Source organism: Thermobia domestica, chromosome 5 (assembly GCF_964235325.1).
Source record: "Thermobia domestica chromosome 5, izTheDome1.hap1.1, whole genome shotgun sequence".
Taxonomy (NCBI): Eukaryota; Metazoa; Arthropoda; class Insecta; order Zygentoma; family Lepismatidae; genus Thermobia; species Thermobia domestica.
The window spans coordinates 316,125,958-316,146,599 of NC_137458.1; the positions used below are offsets into that span (position 1 = coordinate 316,125,958).

At 37.8% G+C, this 20,642-nt stretch overlaps 1 protein-coding gene across 1 annotated transcript in view; it reads right to left on the bottom strand.

Moving 5' to 3' along the window:
• Positions 1-1,030: 1,030 nt before the first annotated feature.
• MTF-1 (Metal response element-binding Transcription Factor-1) overlaps positions 1,031-20,642 on the bottom strand; it is a 44,675-nt gene continuing 25,063 nt past the window's right edge. Inside the window, exons 5-7 of the mRNA XM_081760453.1 lie at positions 15,118-15,328; positions 11,546-11,669; positions 1,031-3,836 (exon numbers count right to left, since the gene is read on the bottom strand). Coding sequence (XP_081616579.1) covers positions 2,665-3,836; positions 11,546-11,669; positions 15,118-15,328 — 1,507 coding nt within the window. The 3' untranslated portion in view covers positions 1,031-2,664. The remainder of the gene's footprint in view (positions 3,837-11,545; positions 11,670-15,117; positions 15,329-20,642) is intronic.

The window sequence follows — 20,642 nt, forward strand, 5'->3', positions numbered from 1 at the left end:
AAGAATTGACGGAAGAGAGTGCAAATGGAAGGGGAGTGCAAATAGCAGGGGATGCTGCCTCTCGCCAACACTATTTAATCTCTATCTAGAAGAGATAGTGAAAAAGAGTTTACATGATGATGATGACATTTTAGTAGGAGGTAGAATGATTAGATGCATAAGATTTGCAGACGTTATGACGCTTGTTGTAGAATCTGAAAAGGAAATCTATAAAATGTTAGAAAACCTGAGGATGGGCTTTGAAGAATATGGGATAAAAATAAATGTTAGAAAGACAAAAGCCATGGTGATTCGAACGAAGGGGTCTGAGTGAAATATAAAAGTGGGAGAGGGAGAAAATAGAACAAGTGAATAGTTTTCGATATCTGGGTAGTATTCTTGGAAATGACATGAAGTGTTAACATGAAATAAAAGCAAGGATAGGAATGGCGAAAGAAGCCTTTAGGAGCAAGAAAAGTCTGTTTTGCGGGACCTTGAATAAAGAGTTGAGAAAAAGACTCATAGAATGCTTTGTGTGGAGTGTTGTACTGTATGGGGTGGAAACGTGGACATTATATAAAAGTGATGAAAATCGACTGGAAGCCTTCGAAATGGGTGTGGAGAAGAATGGAAAGAATTAGTTGAGTCGAGCGGAAAACGAATGAGTGTTAGAAATGGTGGGGAGAAAAGAACATTTTTTAGATATTATTAAGAAGAGAAAGAGAAACTGCCTAAGAAGAAATTGTATCATGAGAGACGTCCTAGAGAGTGTGGTGGCGGGGAAGAGAGGGAGGGGGCTAAGGAGACTACAATTAATGTGATATAAAAACAGAAAGATCATATGTGAAGATGAAGAGGTTAACGGAGGACCGTGGAGCATGGAAGCTTCTCAGCTGCTGCAAATGACCTGCCAGTAAGGGCAGAATAGCTATGATGATGATGATTAACCTACAGGACGTTAAACTGAAAGATTCGTTTCCTGGCAGGAGAGGTTCCGAAGTTTAACGCATTACAGTGATTCAGATTCCTCCTTAAATTGTAGGTTCACGTTTCATATAGCCTCTGTGGTGAAAAGAGATGTTAAACTCTAATCACCCACTCGAACTATGGCTGCCACGACACTGTTTGCATTTCCCTTCTTTCTCTCCCGAAAAATCATAAAACAATGGGACAAAAAAGCTATCTGTTTAATTCAAGAAGCATCCGTACGTCATTTCCTGACGTACGACCAAGCTCGTGCAAATGGCGCTATCGCAGTGCTAGCAGAAAGTTCGGATGAGTAGCCCATTCTGTGCTCAGCAAATATGGAGATTGGAACAACCAATGTGCAGGGGTACTGTCACACACTGAGAAGACTGAAATATGCTATCTGCAGGAAGTAGGCTGATCTCCTGACACATCCGACGTCATCTTTTGAACAATAATGCAGTACTATACCCGGTGACAGCAATGCAAAACCGTCTTACCAGCTTTAACTGGAAACGCCTTGCTCATCCGTCATACAGTCTCGATCTGGCGCCCATTGACTTCCATCTCGCTCCAGCACTGAAAAAGGCTGAGTGGAAAGCACTTGGAACCAATAACAAAGTGAAGAAATCCGTAAAGGTGTTTTCTTTCGTATACAGGACACGCATTTTTGTCAAGAGTGGTGTTTAAACCTTGTAAAGCGATTTGACAAATGAATTCACTTCATTGGTTCTCTGGAAAAATAAAATAAGCCTTTTTCTTTATTTTCGCAATATATATTTATCTTGCATGAACACCTCTCGTCACAGCCACCAGGGGAACTTATTTTCGACTTACTCTCGTATGTAAATTTCGCTCTGACGGATTCACAGGTGTCTACACTCACGAGCCCAGCATTCAGTCTTGAGCTAAATAACTGAGCGCGAGACCCAATGCAGTTAGTGATCCCACGTCTCACTAAGAAGCAAGAGCTAAGCTCGAATGCAAAATGGGCATCTCTGGAAGAAGGTCACCAAAAATAGCGTACATGACTCGTTTTCTCAAGTGGCATGAGCACTAGCAGAAGTGTATCAACATTTTGATGGTAGTGTTGTCTAAACTGTCGCATTTCAGTTACAATGAAATAAAATGAAATGAAATCTTTAAGTTTTACGTTCCATGGGTAGGCTAAACGAGACGGTGATGAGAGATGAATGAAATGGTGGAATGAAGGAAGTGGGAGGAAACGGGTGAACCCCGATAAAATACACGCACACGGTGTTTGTCCGCCACAAAACTCACTTGGCGCGAGCTGAATAGAACCAAGGACCCCAAGCACTAGACGTAGGCGCTCTACCACTGAGCCACTGCGGCCCCATTTAATTACAATGAAAATTTCTATAAAAATGTAGTTCATTTTTGATTGTACTGGGAAATTATTCTGTTTATGGTCCTTTAGAAGGAAGTGAAAAACAGAGGATAAAGAACTTAATGGCATTCTATAAGAACCAACCAGCCCACTTTGAAGACATGATATTGTTCATTGTAATTGTTTTTTTTTTTTTTTTTTTTTTACCCCCAAAAAAAGTGTAAAGAAAAGTCTTAATAACTTTTCTTCTATAAAAAGGCCTTTTTATATTTTCCACTGAGTTCTTTTCTTTCTCTATGTATTAGGTGAGATTTAGAAAACAAATTTTTTACTGCACAAAAAGACTTAACGGTATTAGCTTATACTACTACTTAAGACGAACACACTACATTTAAAGCACTATCTTTGGTTTTCGTTTCTGCAGGATGTGATTCGTTGGAACACGTCCACTTCGACACTAACTCATTCTCCAGTACAGGTAACTTTTTAAGGCAAATAACAACACAACAAGGATCTGGAGGTTTATCACACCCTTCTATTTTACACGATTCGCACTCGCAACCACAACTCGTGATATTTTTACAATCAATGCTGACACTAGATGTTGTACCAGCTTGTTCTTGCGACGCAGGTGTGTTGTTCCGAGCACAAGTATTAATTTTTCTCCCTGTATTATTATCCAATGCGGTTTTCTTTGTACTCGCTGCACAGCACTTTTTCGATTTCACTGAATTTTTTGAGGTAACATTTCCTTTATCTCGTCCTCTTAAACTATGGAACTCATTTTCACGAAAAGGCACGGAGCTTCCTTCACCAGAAGATTCAACATGCATATGTTGATAAAATACAGAAGGAATATGACTTTCTTCGACATTTTTGTTTGTGGTTGACTGTGAGCCCTTGTTTTCAGAAGCACAAAGGCCACAGCTCTCTTGCTGTGAGGGGCTACATTGACACGGGCTACATTTACAAATATCTGCACTTGCTGTTATATCCTTAAGCACATTACGATCTTTAGGAATATTTACACTTCGAGAATCAAACCTCGGACCTGGAAGACCTGCATCGACGTGGTTTTGTTGTTGTGAATATCTTACAGGAAGAGCAACCTCAGAAATACAATTATCTTGTTTACTGTTATCATCTGAACTTACTAGCATTACTGGTGCATAATTTGTTTCAGTGCCATTAACATTTAATACACTGACAAATTGGGTTACCTGTTGTTCGGGTACAGAACCTGAATTTGCCTGAATCCAATTCACGCCTCCTATTGGTGCAATATTAAAGCCCACACTGCTTTCATCTTCCTGCTCGTCAAACACAAGTGGTGCTTGGAGCTCCAGCAACACTGCTTGGGAAGCATTCACTGTAGTGGGGTCATCACTAGCTTCTGGGTTATCACTTACAAGGCCAATCACTGGGACGTCTGTGTTTGCATTCACATCTACAAAATTGTCGGCAGTAGTTAATATAGCCACGTTCCCTTCCAGTGACGGTGCCTGGCCATCGTCCTTGTTCAATGGTATGACAGCAGCAAAACCTATAAGAACAATATCAAAATGTGATAAATTATGCACAGACTCACCAATTCAAGTCTTCTTTTCTTAAGTTGATTGCTTATATTTCAGCAACTCAACATATGTTTCCTTCGTCGGAACAATTAAAAAGGATATTGCTTCTGTTTTAGATTAACAAGAGATGAAGGTGCATATATCCTCCTCAAGTGTAAAATATAGGTACTAATAGCGTGTATGGAGCACACTGTAATATTGATTATGCAATACCCTGAGTAATATTCCTCTCAATTGTACAGGTTTTGTCCGGAAAGTAGTAGGACTGACTTTTTCCCGCCAAAATGTGGTGAAGGAGGGGGATGTTACTGCGCTTGTTGGGTGGTGGGGTCTCAGCTACCAGCGCACCAGTCACTGGTCGTCTCCAAACCTTCACGGAGTGTAAATCGAGTTTAAGGTGAACCCCTTTCAAGGTGCCTTGTCATGTCCACAATGAATCGTTTTTTAGAGCAGCGTTACGCGGTGAGGTTTTGCGTCAAACTGGGTAAAACTGCGAGTGAGACCCATGGCATGATCAAGACTGCTTATGGGAGTGATGCCATGGGTCGATCAAGTCGATGAGCAAGTCGAAAATGAAATTGATGTTGATCATCTTTTTTGACTGCAAAGGAGTGGCTCACAGAGAGTTTCTACCCCCTGGTCAGACTGAATGCTTCATTCTACGTGGAAGTACTTGGAAAACTCAGAAAACGAGTCGCTCGCGTTCGTCCAGCAATCGCTGGGTCATGGAAGTTTCATCATGACAATGCCCCGAGCCACACCGCCTTAGTTGTCATGGACTTCCTGACCAAACATGGCATTACACAGCTTTCCCAGCCTAGCTTCCCTACAGCCCAGATGTCTCTCCTGCAAACTTTTTCCTCTTCCCCCGACTGAAAAGGTTCATGAAAGGACAGCATCATAGCTCGGTCCAGGCCATTCAAGAGGCCGTAACGAGGGAGCTGAAGAGCATTCCAGTTTATGCGTTCCAGGGAGACATCAGTGATTCGCAGAGTCGCTGGAAATGCTGTGTTGATGCAGAAGGGGCATATTTTGAAAACCATTTAGGCAATGTGTCAAAATAATGAATAATTATTTAAAAAAAAAAAAAAAACAACCGAAAAACCGTCCTATCACCTTCCGAACAAACCCTGTTTTATGTTTTTTTTTCAATGTTCCGAATGCACTATTCGCGTATTCTTACTCAAGGCAACAAGGTTCAATTCGTTATTTGTAGAGTATTAACACTGTTTCTGTATCTCAACAGTGGCATAGCCAAAAATATATTACACATTATATTTATTAATACCTCGAACACCGAAAGAAAGTATTTGAAGCGTATTACATAGGGATTAAAAATTCATTGCTGAATACTGATAAAGACAATATGGAGAAAGAACTAGAATATTATCATTACCAATTATATTAATAAAAAATAAACGTAAGGATTAGAAACTGTTTTATTACTGTTTACGATCTAGATGCAAAACAATGTTCAAAATTATTAAAATTTGGGTTTACATATGATCACAAATTGGAAGCAATGTTGACCTGGTCACATTTCACATATAGTAAATTGAAGCATTCGTCGGTTTGGTAGATGGATGTTGTTACTTTTAAGAAACAAGTAAAGTAAAGCTCCGATTTTCTACGGAATTGGGTGGCAAGAGCACCGTGGATACCCCTCCTCCAGAAAAAAAAAAAGGCTAAAAATGAAGTACCAAGACGAAATATACCAGTGAGAAGGCCTTTAGGGTTACAGTGCACAATAAACCTGCCAGTAATTTTTTTCTACCTTTGCACTGTAGGAGCTATTGTATTTTCCCGGTTGTTGGCTCGGATTTTTTTTTTTTTTAAAGGTGCGTAATTAACTCTCCAGTGATCGCCCACGGACTATTCACTCTGCAATGGGGGGGGGGCGGGGGGCGGTGGCTCAGTGGTAGAGCGTTCACCTCTGGTGCTTGGGGTCCCGGGTTCGATCCCAGCCCCCGCCAAGTGAACTTTGTGGTGGACAAACACCGTGTGCGTGGGTTTTCTCGGGGTTCTCCCGTTTCCTCCCACTTTCTTCATTCCACCATTTCATTCATTACTCATCATCACCGTCTCCTTTAGCCTAACCGGCATAACCGTGGGACGTAAAACTCAAAGATTTCATTTCATTTTTTTCACTCTGCAATGAATAATGAATGTAACTTATTACCACACAAATCACTCTTCCCAATTCCTATTTTTCATACCTTACAACAATCAGCTTCTTCTTATCAGAGTAGAACTGCATTTCGAAACGTGTACTATTGTTCGAAATATTGACTTTACATTGCAATTTGCTTTTATATTTTAGAATATATAGAATGTATAGTATTTATTTGCACGTGGAGTTTCAGTCTGCAGCTAGTACTTAATGAAAAATAATTGAACGCAACTGTAACAGGGTTAAAAATTTTTTTCGCAGAACTCGCGGATAATCGAGGCTTTACTGTATTCCGTAAACTAAAATACAAGTTTTACGAATAGCTAGTGCGCAATTCTTAAAAACTTGCAAATATAAAATCTAATTATGTACGAGGGCTATCCAGAAAGTAGATTACGTTTTCGTCTGTGTCCGCTAGGGGCGGGGCTAGCGCGGCCATCTTGGGGTCAGAGCGTTGCGCAGCTCAGTCGGCATCTAGCCGTGCTAGTGAGAGGTTCGTGCTGTGCTCCGTTAAGATACTGTGACGGTTTGAAATGTCTGCGTTAATTGAAAATCCCGCGAGCTGCGAGGTGCGTGCAGTAATAAGGTTTCTGACAGCAAAAAACTGTAAACCGATAGAAATCTATCGGCAGCTGTGTGAAGTGTATGGGGACAACATTATCACTGAAGGTGGAGTGCGACAGTGGGTCATAAGATTTAAAAATGGCCGAACCAATGTTCACGACGAAGATCGAAGTGGGAGACCCAGCAAAGTGACTGCCGAACTTGTCGAAAAAGTCGATGTTAAAGTCCGTGAAAATCGAAAGTTCACAATAACGGAACTTCCTTTGAGTTTTCCACAAATTTCGCGAAGTTTGTTGCACGAAATCATCAGCGAAAAGCTTGGTTACCACAAGTTTTGTGCAAGATGGATTCCAAAAATCTTGACAGAGGACCACAAAAATCAGCGAATGGCTGCAGCGTTGCACTTTTTGGACGCCTACAATAAGGATGGTGACTCTTTACTCGATCGCATCGTTACTGGTGACGAAACATGGGTGAAACACGTGAACTGTGAAACGAAATTGCAATCAATGCAGTGGGGGCACACAGGTTCTCCCCAAAAACCCAAGAAATGCATGCAAACAATGTCGACAAGGAAGATGATGGCGACTGATTTTTGGGACAGAAAAGGTGTGATTTTGGTGGACTTCCTGGAAAGAGGCACTACAATAAACGCTCAAAGGTATTGCCAAACTCTGCAAAACCTCAGAAGAGCAATTCAAAACAAGCGCAGAGGAATGTTGAGCTCTAAGATCTTGTTGATTCACGACAACGCCCGGCCCCACACGGCAAATGTCACGCGTGAAGTTCTTGAATCTTTTCAGTGGGAGTTGTTTCCTCATCCGCCGTACAGTCCCGACCTGGCACCGAGCGACTTCCACCTATTCCCAGCAATGAAGAAGTGGCTGGCTATGCAGCGTTTTGATGACGACGAACAGCTGCAAGAAGAGGTAACGAAGTGGTTGAAGTCGCAGGCGGCCGAATTTTTCGACGAAGGAATTTCCAAGCTCGTACATCGCTACGATAAATGCCTTAATTTGAATGGTGACTATGTCGAAAAGTAGTATTTGTGTGTGGCTTTCATCTGTATATAATAAAATTTGTTTCCTATACTTTGTTGATTTTTTATTCCAAAACGTAATCTACTTTCTGGATAGCCCTCGTATTAACATATCTACTGGGACAGGTAGACAAAAATACACGTATAGATAAACATACCGTGTAATATACGTATTTTTTCTTACACCACTGCTGAGATACAAGAAGAATGCGAAGACTCTATACAAATAACGATTTAAACCTTGTGGCCTTAAAAAAGAATGTCCGAAATGAAATGAAATGAAGCATTGGTGGAATGAGAATTATCTCTCTTCCCTTATAAAATGAAATCTTTCAGTTTAACGTCCAACATTTATACCCTTTAGGCTAAGGGAGACGGTGATTAGAGCAAGTGAATGATGATGGAAGAATTGGTGGGATGAAAAAGTGGGAGGAAACGGGAGTACCCCAAGAAAACCCATGGACACGCTGTTGTCCACCACAAACTTACTTGGCCTCGGACCAAACCAGACCCCTCACACACCAGAGGTCACTGCTCTACCACTGAGCTACCATACCCCGAAAGAATGGCCGAATAGCGCATTAGAATTATTGAAAGAAAAAAATAATACAATTGGAAGCAACATCATTCAGGTTAGTAGATATTTAACCCTCCGTGGTCACACTGGGGTTTGACAGACCCCAGAGAAATTACTCTTAGTTCTGATTTTCTTCCTGTTGTTTTTCGAAACCTTGCTCATCCATGTAAATTCAATTGGCAACACTGCCTGTTGTTATAGATGGTACGATGAGTATATCACAGAATTGTAAAAACAAAAAATAAAAGAAAAGAAAAGAAAAAAGAAAAATGCAAAAATGATATTTAAAACATTAAATAAGACAAAAAAAGTTTCTGGGGTCCATTGGACCCCAGTGTGACTTCCGTGTCACAGAAAATAAGTGTAACAACGGTGGCTTAATATTAAAAAATATCCTTATATAATAATATCAACAATGAGAAACTTACCACAATCAATTACACTTCTCTTCAAACGACAGTTTTTTTTTTCCTTTATCAGTTACATCATGGGGAAAAAAGTCTTGAATATGACAATCTTCTCTCACGAATAATTGAACAATATGTCATATTTATGTTCCTGTTTTGATAACCTGTAACAAACCTATTCCTTCTACTGACTCATTGGGAAATTTAATTGCGACCTCAACTATAAGGTTATTTGACACTGTCACGGAAAATCCAAAAGCCAATATATAAGTCTTCATAGATGTACTCCCATAATATACAATAAAGCAAAATAAAAGTATCAAAGACAAAACTTAAAAGAATAAATAACAGAATAGAAAACAAACAAAGATGCTTAAATAAAAACAGTTAAATAAATAAATAAATAAATAAATAAAAAACAAAAAGAGAAAAAGAAAAGCCTCAGAGAACGTTGCCTATTTAAATGACTCGAATACAAGATAAAATAGAAGCAAAAGGCCGCGTCATCCCCCAAAACTTGCTAGCCTTTCTAACAGTAGCTATATTCTTCAGCACATCTTTGTCTTACCTCTACTTTCAAGAGCTGTTTCCTGGAGCGATAAAAACTTGGCGTCTTGTCACATCACTTTCAGTATATTTATTGTATATAATATGTTTTGTTCAGTAAGTAATCAACACCAAACACTCACAAATCCACTAATGTTAAAATTACATATCTAAATATACATGATGTACATATATTGACAAATCCTTAGCAATCCTTTAAAATACTTGTACTGATGGATTCTATTTCTCTTTTAAGTTGGCTGATATTGGTTTTACCCTTTTTCGAGCTTTTTCGATCACCTTAAGTGCTTCAACTTTTCGCGACAGTTGAAATGAAATGAAATCTTTGAGTTTTACGTCCGTTAGCCCCATGGTTATGCCCGTTAGGCTAAAGGAGACGGTGATTATGAGAAATGAATGAAATGGTGGAATGAAGAAAGTGGGAGGAAACGGGAGAACCTCGAGAAAACCCACGCACACGGTGTTTGTTCGCGACAGTTGAATAAACTGGTTAGATGTGTACGTGGTTTCCGCGATGCGATGCGATTTGCATCGCCGCTGCTCGATGATGTCAGCTGAAGGACAATCTCAAGAGCAAATTTGGGTGCAAATAAGGCCGAATTTTCATACATGTGACAGAAGCGTGCTTTGCTTGCGATTTGGTAGCGTCTAAAGCCGTCCATAGATATTTTGGTAGTGAATTCTGACGCTTTATAGAACAAAATTTTCCAGTCTATACTTATATTTGTACAGATTAAAAAAAGAATCGTGACCCAAAAGTTAAATTTCACGACTTTTTCCTGACTTTCATGACCGTTTTCTGATTTCGTGGTTTTTTCATGACTTTCCTGACCGGATAGACACCCTGTACATGATTTGAGAATGATCCTACAATTAAAATGTCCTTCCCACAGGTATAGGCAGGCTAGTACGCGTGCCTTTGGTGCACGTAATCCCAGGTTTTTCTGGTGGGAAATATAGAACGCATTACTATGGTTTGCATTCCACCGTAAGGTGTAGGTTCATGTTTCATACAGCCTCTGTTTGAAAAAGGAAGCTAAACTTGAACAAACAGGTACACAAACAACCTACAATTAAAATTAAATATATTCTAACAACTTAGTTTTGAGAATACAATTTCTGTAAGCAGGATAATAATATTAATGGAGAGGTCCAACTGAAAATGTATTGGAATGGATATGTGAAGATGAGTTGACTACATCCTTCGAGCCTCAAATTTTAAACTGTACAGTAAGCCTTTATTCAAAGTATGCTTTACCAGAAGATATACATACACTCCCCCTAAGAATCTGTATTTTTATTGTAGACATTTGAGTCAAGGGATACCTAGCATGTGAAACGAAAAGGAGTCTTCAGCTCTACTAAGGAATACAAAAAATGATGGTTCTTTTAAATACTCTAGGGGAAACTTCATTGAGGAATAGAAAGAAGTTCTTTCCCTCAAATGTTCCAATGCTTCCACAAGTGCTATCAATGTTGTGTGACTCAGTGTTGTCTTTTGCTTTCCAGAGCACGCCTGAATATCTAAATTTAATCCCTGATTATCAGCGGCTTTAAAATGTACGACGAACTTGTCACATGATCTGACAGTTCACGAGAAATAGCAGAACAATTGTTCTTGACTCATTTATCACAATCATGGGGACCAGTTTCGTACAAATTTTTCTCATAATCAAATCCTCTGAAATGATTCGGTAGACATTTGATTTTTTTTTTAATGAGATCTTTAAGTTTTACGTTCTATGGTTATGCCGGCTAGGTGGAATGATGAAAGTGGAAGGAAACGGAAGAACCCCGAGAAAACCCACGCACACGGTGTTTGTCCACCACTCTAATTTTTTAGTTCTGCCATCACCCTCACAGTCAAACACTGGAACTCGTCCAGAACAGACTTTACACGACTCGCACTGTCGTTAATTTTGAAAGATGATGAGAGTTCTGAGCATTGTTGGTCCTTCCTTGAACGCCCAATGCTACCTGAACACTTGTGCTGATTACGAAGCCTCGTTGTTATATACTTATATAAATTTTTGTCAAGTACCGATATTCGATATTATGCTGCATTCATGTCTCTTACGCATCATTCACACTGCTAACGATCCGGACTTTGCAACAGTTCGAAGGCAAATGAATTGGATTTGACGTCCCAGTCAATTATCCTGCTCCATATCTCCCTCTCCTTCCTTTTCAAGCAGCGCGCCGAAATCATTATCATTACTTTTGGGACTAACCCCGTATACAAGTGATAAGCATTCTCTTCTCTCCGCTTCATAGTAGTCGGGTAAATCTATACAATATACTAAAACTAGCATTGATACTACACTCCATCCTTAGAGTGTAAAGTGAATCCTTACCTTCAAGTACACCATTGGAATTTTGTGGATCGACGGCATTCCTCAACACATGTACAGAGGTAAGTGGAATTCTTTCGTTATTATCCAAATGATGCACAGCCCCTCCGTTGCCATTTTCCTGATACTGAAAATAGAAATATGCTGTAGTATTCTTCAGGAGCTTTCATTACAATCACCTTCCTACATTAATTTTCCTAAACAATGCAAAAAATATATTACTGCTGTGGCATACTGCAGATGCAAAGTATCTTAAACTGGAGATAAGAAAAACAAAAGTACGACTTGACCTAACTACCTGTCCTTACCACATGGTCAGTACCCAACAGCTTTTAGAGATTTTCTATACGCTGTGCAACCTGGGAACTATCAAGCGTTCTTCCGTAAACATTACCATTAGGCATACAGCCATTGATCGTGTCTGCAATGAGAATATTGTGAATTGCTTTAATATATTAAATTGTTTGGACAAAAACTGTCTTACAATGAACATACTTAATTACTGTTCTGTTATATAACTAACTAACTCTATGGCCTATGATACCCGAAGGTTCAATGCTGCGTTCACAAAAGCTCTCCACTGACTTCTATCCTTAGCCAACTGGATCTAGTTTCTACTTTGTATTCCTATTTCTGCGAGATTCATCTTAATATTGTCCTCCCATCTGCATCCAGATCTTCCTAATCTGCAACCAGTCGTTTTCCGATTGGATTTCCAGTTAAAACTTTGAGAGCGTTCCTACTTTCTTCCATTCCCCACCATTCCCGTTCCTCTTGAGTCCGAATATTCATCTCAGAATCTTGTTTTCAAATGCTTTCAGTCTATGTTCTTCTCTCAGAGTAAGCAACCATGTTTCGCAACCATACAGAACAAAAGACATGATTATCGTTTTATTTATTTTATGCTTCAAATTCCTCGACAGAATTCGAGACAAGAGATTTTGAACTGAATAATAACACGAATTCCCCGCTTTTAGTTGGCATTTAAGTTCTTTGTCAATATGGTTTTCGTCTGTTAATATTGATCCTAGATATTTGAATGTACCTACTGTTTTATTATATATGAAAAGAAAAGTGAAATACAGTAGTGTAGTTTAATCTTCCCACACAAGCACAATAAAGAAGTTTCTTACTTGGTTGAGATGAAGCACGTAGTTGTTAAAACATGTAATATTCTTGGGTTGTGTGTGTTGAGTACCTGTCCTCTTCTTTATTCATTAATTTAGTGGGGATGTATTAGTTGGTAGGTTAGATTTTATTTTATTTATTTATTTATTTATTTATTTTTCCAGCAGAAGCAAGCCTACATGAGATGTGGACCTACAGCTTAGCGTGAAATCCAAATCACACAAACTCCTGCTGGGAATCGAACCCATATCTCCCGCATCGTGGGGAAGTATTATTCTCTTTCCGAACCCGACACAGAAATGGGAAATGGTGGAGACAACGACGAACTGTATTATTTATATCCTTTACTCAACATTGTTAGAAGTCAATTTGTCTAAGAGGCTTAGGTGAGCAGGTCATGCAGCCAGAATGGAAAAAATAAGGAACGCTTTCAACATTTTAACTAGAAACTCAACTGGAGAAAGACCATTACGAAGACAAAGGCGCATATGAGAGAACAATATTAAGATGAGAACCTCCAGGTTCCATACGCCATGAAGTTAGTTCTTTTCCAAGCCTAGTTAATCAAATTTCCGGCTTTGTCAAAATCAATTTACATTGTATATAGATTTAATACTATTTTTCCTTACTCATTAATGTTATTTCTTCTTTATGTGTTTCTATAAACAAGAACATACGCAAAAACTGTAGTCTAAGCTAAAGACCGCATACATCTTTTAACAACCGATCAGAAATTAAGAGAACTTGGCTATAAAATTTTCGTATAGAGCGTACAGTTCGGACCTAGTACAGTCAGACTAATATTTATCTCGATCTCTGTAAAACTCCCTGAATGACATTAAATTAATTTCAAAAGAGGCCTGTGAAAACCACATGTTACAATTTTTTCATCATAAACTACAGAAGATATATAGCGACGGAATTATGGTTTTGAAAGAAAAATAGCACGACATTGAACAAAATGACGCACGTGTGGTTTCATAATGTAATTTCCAAATTACATTAACTTTTCTAAGCCCGCCAGGGATTTGAACGAAACCGTAGACTTTCACGTTGGGGGTCCTGGTGACCTCCCTGATTACAACAGAGTCATGATTGATACATCGTTGAAAAGCGTATAGAATACAGATTACAATGAGTTTATATTTGTGCAATTCCCGCCCTATTCGTAGAAAAAGAAACAAACAAACAAAAAAGTCCTAAAATATATACAAAATAGAATTTGGAGGGCCCTGGCAACCCTTGCACTCATCCTATGCTGACTAAATGATGCTAACGTGTAGGCAACACATTTGTGACAATATTAAAAAATGGTAGCCACTGCTGCAATACAAAGTGAGATTAACATTCAGAACGAAATTCCTATAAAAACGCCCTGTATATCATTTTCGAAGGGCTGTTGCAGACCTTCACGTTGGTGGCCCTGGTGATCCCCTTGATCACCACAGTCATGATTGATACATCGTTGGAAAGCTTATGGAACACCGATTACAACGAGGTTTAATATTTGTGCAGAGCAATTCACTGAAAAGAAATCTTGTCTTATATGAAACCGTCCTGAAAATAAATGTAATTTACGTCAAAAAACTGAGACTCAAAAAATCTGCCAACTTTGCACCCCTTCTTCTCTCTCCATATAAACAGCAAGTACACATACAGAGTATTACCATGTAGTGGACTACTTCATTGCTTCACATACCATTTTTATGAAGAATGACCATGACTATTTTTATGACATACCATTTTAAGGAAGAATGGCCATAAAAACTCCTCCGTCGTGGTACCCTTCACATATTGGCGAAAAATTTCATACTTCAGGAACACTGATACCATTTTTTTAAAGCTTAATTAGGGGCTGAGCTATTAAGGTTCAAAGTCTTGTCGCATCAAATGTGTCAATGGATGTTTAAAGGTTAAATTTATTCTGAATTTTGACCTTCAAAGATTCAATACCTTTCAGACAATCCATCTGCTTTTCTTTTTTTGATCCCTTTTTTTTTTCATGATACTATTTTGTAAACTCAATCTTTTTCAGATACCCGGGTAAAAAATTTCGTTCTTATATTGCATAGAAAGAACTTAAGATGCAGACGTTATCAAAAATGTTTCAATGTTTTCAAAAGCACGTATAGAAACTCAAAATTATAGCAGCTGTTAAGAGTAATACTATTTGAGAAATAGAGTTAACGTCTCACGCACGCACCGAGGCTGAGGAAGCAATGAATGAAATGCTGGAATGAAGAAAGTGGGAGAAAACGGAATAAGCACAAGAAAACCACACACATGGTGTTTGTCCACCACAAAACCAATTTGGCGCGATAGTTCGTTAGGACACTAGTGCCATCTATAAGGCGATTCCATGAAATATTTTATGTCTGTATACCATTATCCTAATAGCTGCTGCCTTATCTGGGTTGCTTGTTTTTAAGTGCACTGTTTATACTTACCGGTACTGCAAAAAATTGATTTTCATATAAGGTTGTCTCTTCTTCTCTCTGATGCCGTCGAATATGCGATCTTAGACTGTGATTGGTAGCGAAACTTTTATGACAATTTGATTCGTAACAGGAGAACGGCCTCTCGCCTGTATGAGTCCTCCGGTGAGATGTTAAGTGGTGACTAGCAGTAAACGCCTTGTTACAACCTTCTTCTACACATCTGGATAAAGAGAAAAAAGAAAGACACTTATCATTTAAGGAAAATACTTGGAGTAAGAATACTTTAACCTTTGACTCTTTAAAAACGATTTCATTTAAAACTACGAATCATGTATAGGGTGGCCCATAATTATGTATATCATGTTTGACTGACTGTAATATTTGCAATTCAGAACAAAAGGTTTCGATATGGCAGCACTGAGTCGCCTGACAGTGCGGATAACGATCATTGGACTTAAAACCGTTAGTGTATGCCACATAGGATGGCCAGGCTGAACGAAACATTCCCGACCTGCTGGATCGGTCGACGTGGATCTATGGAATGGCCAACTCGATCTGATTTGAGCATTTGATTTTTTCTTATGGGGTGTTTTAAAGGACAAAATGTATCATCACAAAATCTATCAATTTGGCCAAACTACGGGAAACTATCAGAGAAGAGTTCCACAGGATACCAGTGTGGGTCTGTCGAGCTGCTTGTGACAACGTTGCTCTTCGTCTCCAGGCATGTATCGATTTGGATGGTTGCTCTTCGTCTCCAGGCATGTATCCATTTGGATGATTGCTCTTCGTCTCCAGGCATGTATCGATTTGGATGGTTGCTCTTCGTCTCCAGGCATGAATCGATTTGGATGCTTGCTCTTCGTTTCCAGACATGTATCGATTTGGATGGTTGCTCTTCGTCTCCAGGCATGAATCGATTTGGATGGTTGCTCTTCGTCTCCCGGCATGTATCGATTTGGACGATTGACCTTCGTCTCCAGGCATATATCGATTTGGATGGTTGATCGTCTCCAGGCATGTATCGATTTGGATGGTTGATCTTTGTCTCCAGGCATATATCGATTTGGATGGTTGATCTTCGTCTCCAGGCATGTATCGATTTGGATGATTGCTCTTCGTCTCCAGGCATGTATCAATTTGGATGGTTGCTCTTCGTCTCCTGGCATGTATCGATTTGGATGATTGCTCTTCGTCTTCAGGCATGTATCGATTTGGATGGTGCATTGGTGAACCATGCCATGGAGAACAGAGATTAAAATTCTTATAAGGAAAAAAATGAGAGTAATGTGTTTATGATCAAGTTATGTTGCTAGTTTCTTTACTGCAGTCTTTGTAACATCATACACATAACTATGGCCACCATATATTTGAATTAGTCATTTTGAAAAGGCCATATATCTACCAAAGTAAATTGTTGAGGAGAAAGAAAAAACTTTGGATTGCGAACTCGACGTGTACAATGGCATCGGTGATATTGAGGTAATAGTGTACGATATGTAGCAAAATGTAACCATACAATTGGTCTTTTCATAGGGGATGCGCGTTTCTTTGCGTATGTCTCGACTTTGCACTAAAATGAAAATGTGGTGGGGATGGACATATGGTCTTCTCGCAATGACTTGATTCATTTGTATGTACTTAGTTGAAGATATGTTTCTCTCGAGCGCTTCGTTGTTCGTTCTATTAAAGAATGTATACATAATCACTCCCCGACAATTACGAGATATACGTGACTTGGCCAAAGCTTCGACTAAATGTTTGGACGCTGGCACTTATATGAAAAGAAAAGATTTTGTCACTTCTCATACATGGGTTTGTTTCTCCGACCCAATTTGCGATATACGTATCTCCGCTGGTCTTTGTGGCTAGGTTTGGCAGGAGATAAGACTATCGACTTGATGTGTGTCGTATTAGACGAGGTGTTCGCATAGAACACTTGTGATATGTTTGAAGAAAAGTGTGACAATTTACCCTTCTTAGCACGTCTCACAATAACATATGTTTATTAGATTTCACAGAAGAATACATTTCTGAAACCGGGTACATCATTTTGATTTGCCCTGTATTATAGCGTTTTCAACTATTTAAATGTGCGTCTAAAAATAATTTTAAAATACCTGTATTCTCAAAATATTACAAACTGGGTTGTTATTTTTTAAAATTGTTGTGAGTATGAAGTTACGTTTGCAAGGTAATTTTCAAACAGTCTTTCAATCAGAACCAGGGTTGGCAGAAACCATGGTTTTTATTAAAAAAAAACAAAAAAAAAAAAGGTTATTTTGGTTTAAAACAGGTTTTTTGGGTTTAAACCAGGTTTTTATGGTTTAAATAATTTGTTCTATCATATATGGACAGAAATAAGTTTGTTTCGCCTTGATGTTATTATGCAACAACCGGGTTATGCTGGAAGGGGTCACATAAGCTTAAAGCGGGATAAAAACCGCTTCTCGAGTTACATCCGAGAGAAATTGTCCTCCATTTGAACTCGGAACCAGGACTAATTGGCCACAAATGCAATACGTCTGTCGACTCACTCACGAAGGAATACTGATAAAAAAAAATTAAAAACGTTGTACTGATCTTTACATGCTTCTTAATATAAATGTCAAGAGTCATTTCAGAACGATAAACAGTTGCACAAGTGAAACCATTACACAGAATTACATATGAACAATTTCAAAGTACTACGGAGTACAGAAGAACTAATTTAGTTCAAGATAGTTAACAACGACTTTTATTGGTCCAAATTAAAGAAATACACCGACTTAATTTACATATCAATAAGAAAAGTGAATAAAGATACGAATTATTTGAGTCCACTTTGGCTCAGACTCATTTATACATAAATAGATACCAAAGATAATTCTCATTTCACTAAATGCCTCTCGTGGGGTCTGTATGACCCCCCTCCCCCCCCACACACAAAGTACGGCATTTTCGATGTATTTTATCAATAGTAAACATTATTGAAACGAAACAATATTTTGAATTTTTCTTCGATTGCAATTACATAACAATAATAACAACTACAAAAAATCACAAAAGAAACATTTATAAACTTATATATATATATATATATAAAAAGTTGCTTTTGTAGTATAATCTTTTTGAGTAATGAATGGGGAATTTAGGTCTGAATATAATACGAATAATATATGGGAGTGAAACGTGACAACCCACCAATGTGTGTTTATCAAGATTTTACAAACACTTACACTTTTACGAACATTTTTTTGTCTTTTGGTTTAAACCAGTTGGTTTTTTTTAAAAAACCAGCTGGTTTAAACCACCTTGGTTTAAACCAGCCAACCCTGAACAGAACTGTTCTTACTGGCGAACACTTGGAAAACCTGTATAGGCTACGAATTTGAGAGGGAGAAAGAGAATAATATATATATATATATATATATATATATATATATATATATATATATATATATATATATGTAGACATAAGACAGCCCAGTACTTACTGCACTATAAAGTATTAGCCCATCTCAAGTATAATGCTGCATAAATGTGGATCCAAAGTTCATGATCTCATGTCTCTTGATATCATTTGAGTAGTAGCTGATTAGCCTTGCTCTTGTGTCTCTGATACCATTTCCAGAGTTCATACAAAATTACTTTTATCATTTTCCCTGACTTTCCCTGATTTCCAGGTGCAAGACCAACCATTTTCCCTGACCCGCGATATTTAATAAGATAATGGTATACTGATGATGAATGCCTGTAAAAGCTAAATAAAGACTCCGGCGAGTGATTCTCAACCTGTGCGCTGTAAAAGATCAGCAAATTATACAGTAGACACAGAGCCAGACAAAAGGCTAATAATAGTAGACAAGCAAACAAGTGTAAGCTAATGCTACACTATGCTATGTGAGCTAGTGAAAAAACTTTAAGACATCTTCAAATAATATTACACAATAACGTTAAATTTCTTAAAAAAAAAAAAAAAAAAAAAAAAAAAAAAAAAAAAAAAAAAAAAAAAATGGCCAGTCTTCTCCCCAATGAGCAGCTATAACTTAAGAATTTTTAAATAAATGTTAACAAATTGCTTCTATTAATTTCGAACGCACTTCTATTAATAAGACGCACTCCTAAAATTTTAGTAAACAAACGAAGAAACAATACTTTAATAGAATTTCTCAATATTTCTTCGAATTCAATAAAATAACAAACACTCCAAAATAATGTGTAAATGTATATGCAACTGTGACAATGCAGATTGTGAATTTTTTTCCCCCTCAAACGCAAAAATATTTGAAAATTTAATATAATGAAAGTTATGGGGAACGAACATTACAGCTGCCCATGCCAATTGCCTAGCCTCCATATTTTTGTACCGATTTTTTTGTTACTGCAATACATCCTAATTGTTATCACAATAAAACGTAAATTTATTATGTTATACATATTATACAGCACATTAAAAAAGTAACAAGAATTTTAGGAATGATCCAAAACATACATCAAAAGATTGCAATCTTTATCAATAATTAGTTTTGGATCAGGAGCTGCAAAATTTTTGAACGGTCCCTAAATCAAGTTTCCGTATTTTTTACGGAACAAGCATATCACACTGAGTTAAGTGATAGTTTGGGCTTGGCTACACTATATTTAGTTCTCCAGACATAAGACCTACAAGAATATTTTGATTGAATGAAATATATTGGATTTTTCGGATCAGGGACTACAAAATTTTTGAACGGACCCTAAATCGAGTTTTCTTAATTTTTACGGAATAAGCACATCATAATAAGTTAAGTGATAGTTTAAGTTTGGCTACACTATATTTAGTTATCCAGATATAAGACCTACATGAAAATTTTTGTCTGAAATATATTGGACCTTTTGATACAAAAAGAACTTAAATGATATTAAATAAGTAGGAACACCACTTAAAAGCTTTTAACAATAATAGCTATGATTACTTGTTTCAGTTACTTAGATTTACTGCTTTAAAATTTTGATCTCACTTTCAATTTCTTCTGATTTCAATCGTTGTTTTTCCTTAAGTCATCTCTCTCTTTTTTTTCTAGTTCTTTTAATTTAGCCAATTTCCTCCGTTTAAGTACTGCCTGAGATCTCTCATTTTCTCTTCTCTTCCAAAGCCGAATTGTACCTTGTTCCCGCAACTTTCACAGAAGTTAAAAGTTCTGGACATCTAATTCCATCTATAGACCAAACAATCTACCAGTTGTCATTACGCTACTAAAGAAGCCTCTTGCAAAATTTCTACCAATAAACTTTTGTTAATTGAAATACCAAACTCTATACCTGCATTTCCATGTAAAATAATCTATGTCATTTTCACAAGATTCCACAAGTGTTTGAATTCATTTTTGCCACTTAGAACTGATTTATAAAACTCATCAAGATTTGTTTTGGTTCCATCTGAATTATAATAAGACGCCAACATATTTTTAGACTACTGAAGAAACGATTCGAACTCTTTCTGAACTAGCTCTGCTTTATCATCGAGACGAAACGACTGATGGAGTATTTCCAAGCACTTCGTCATTTCCACT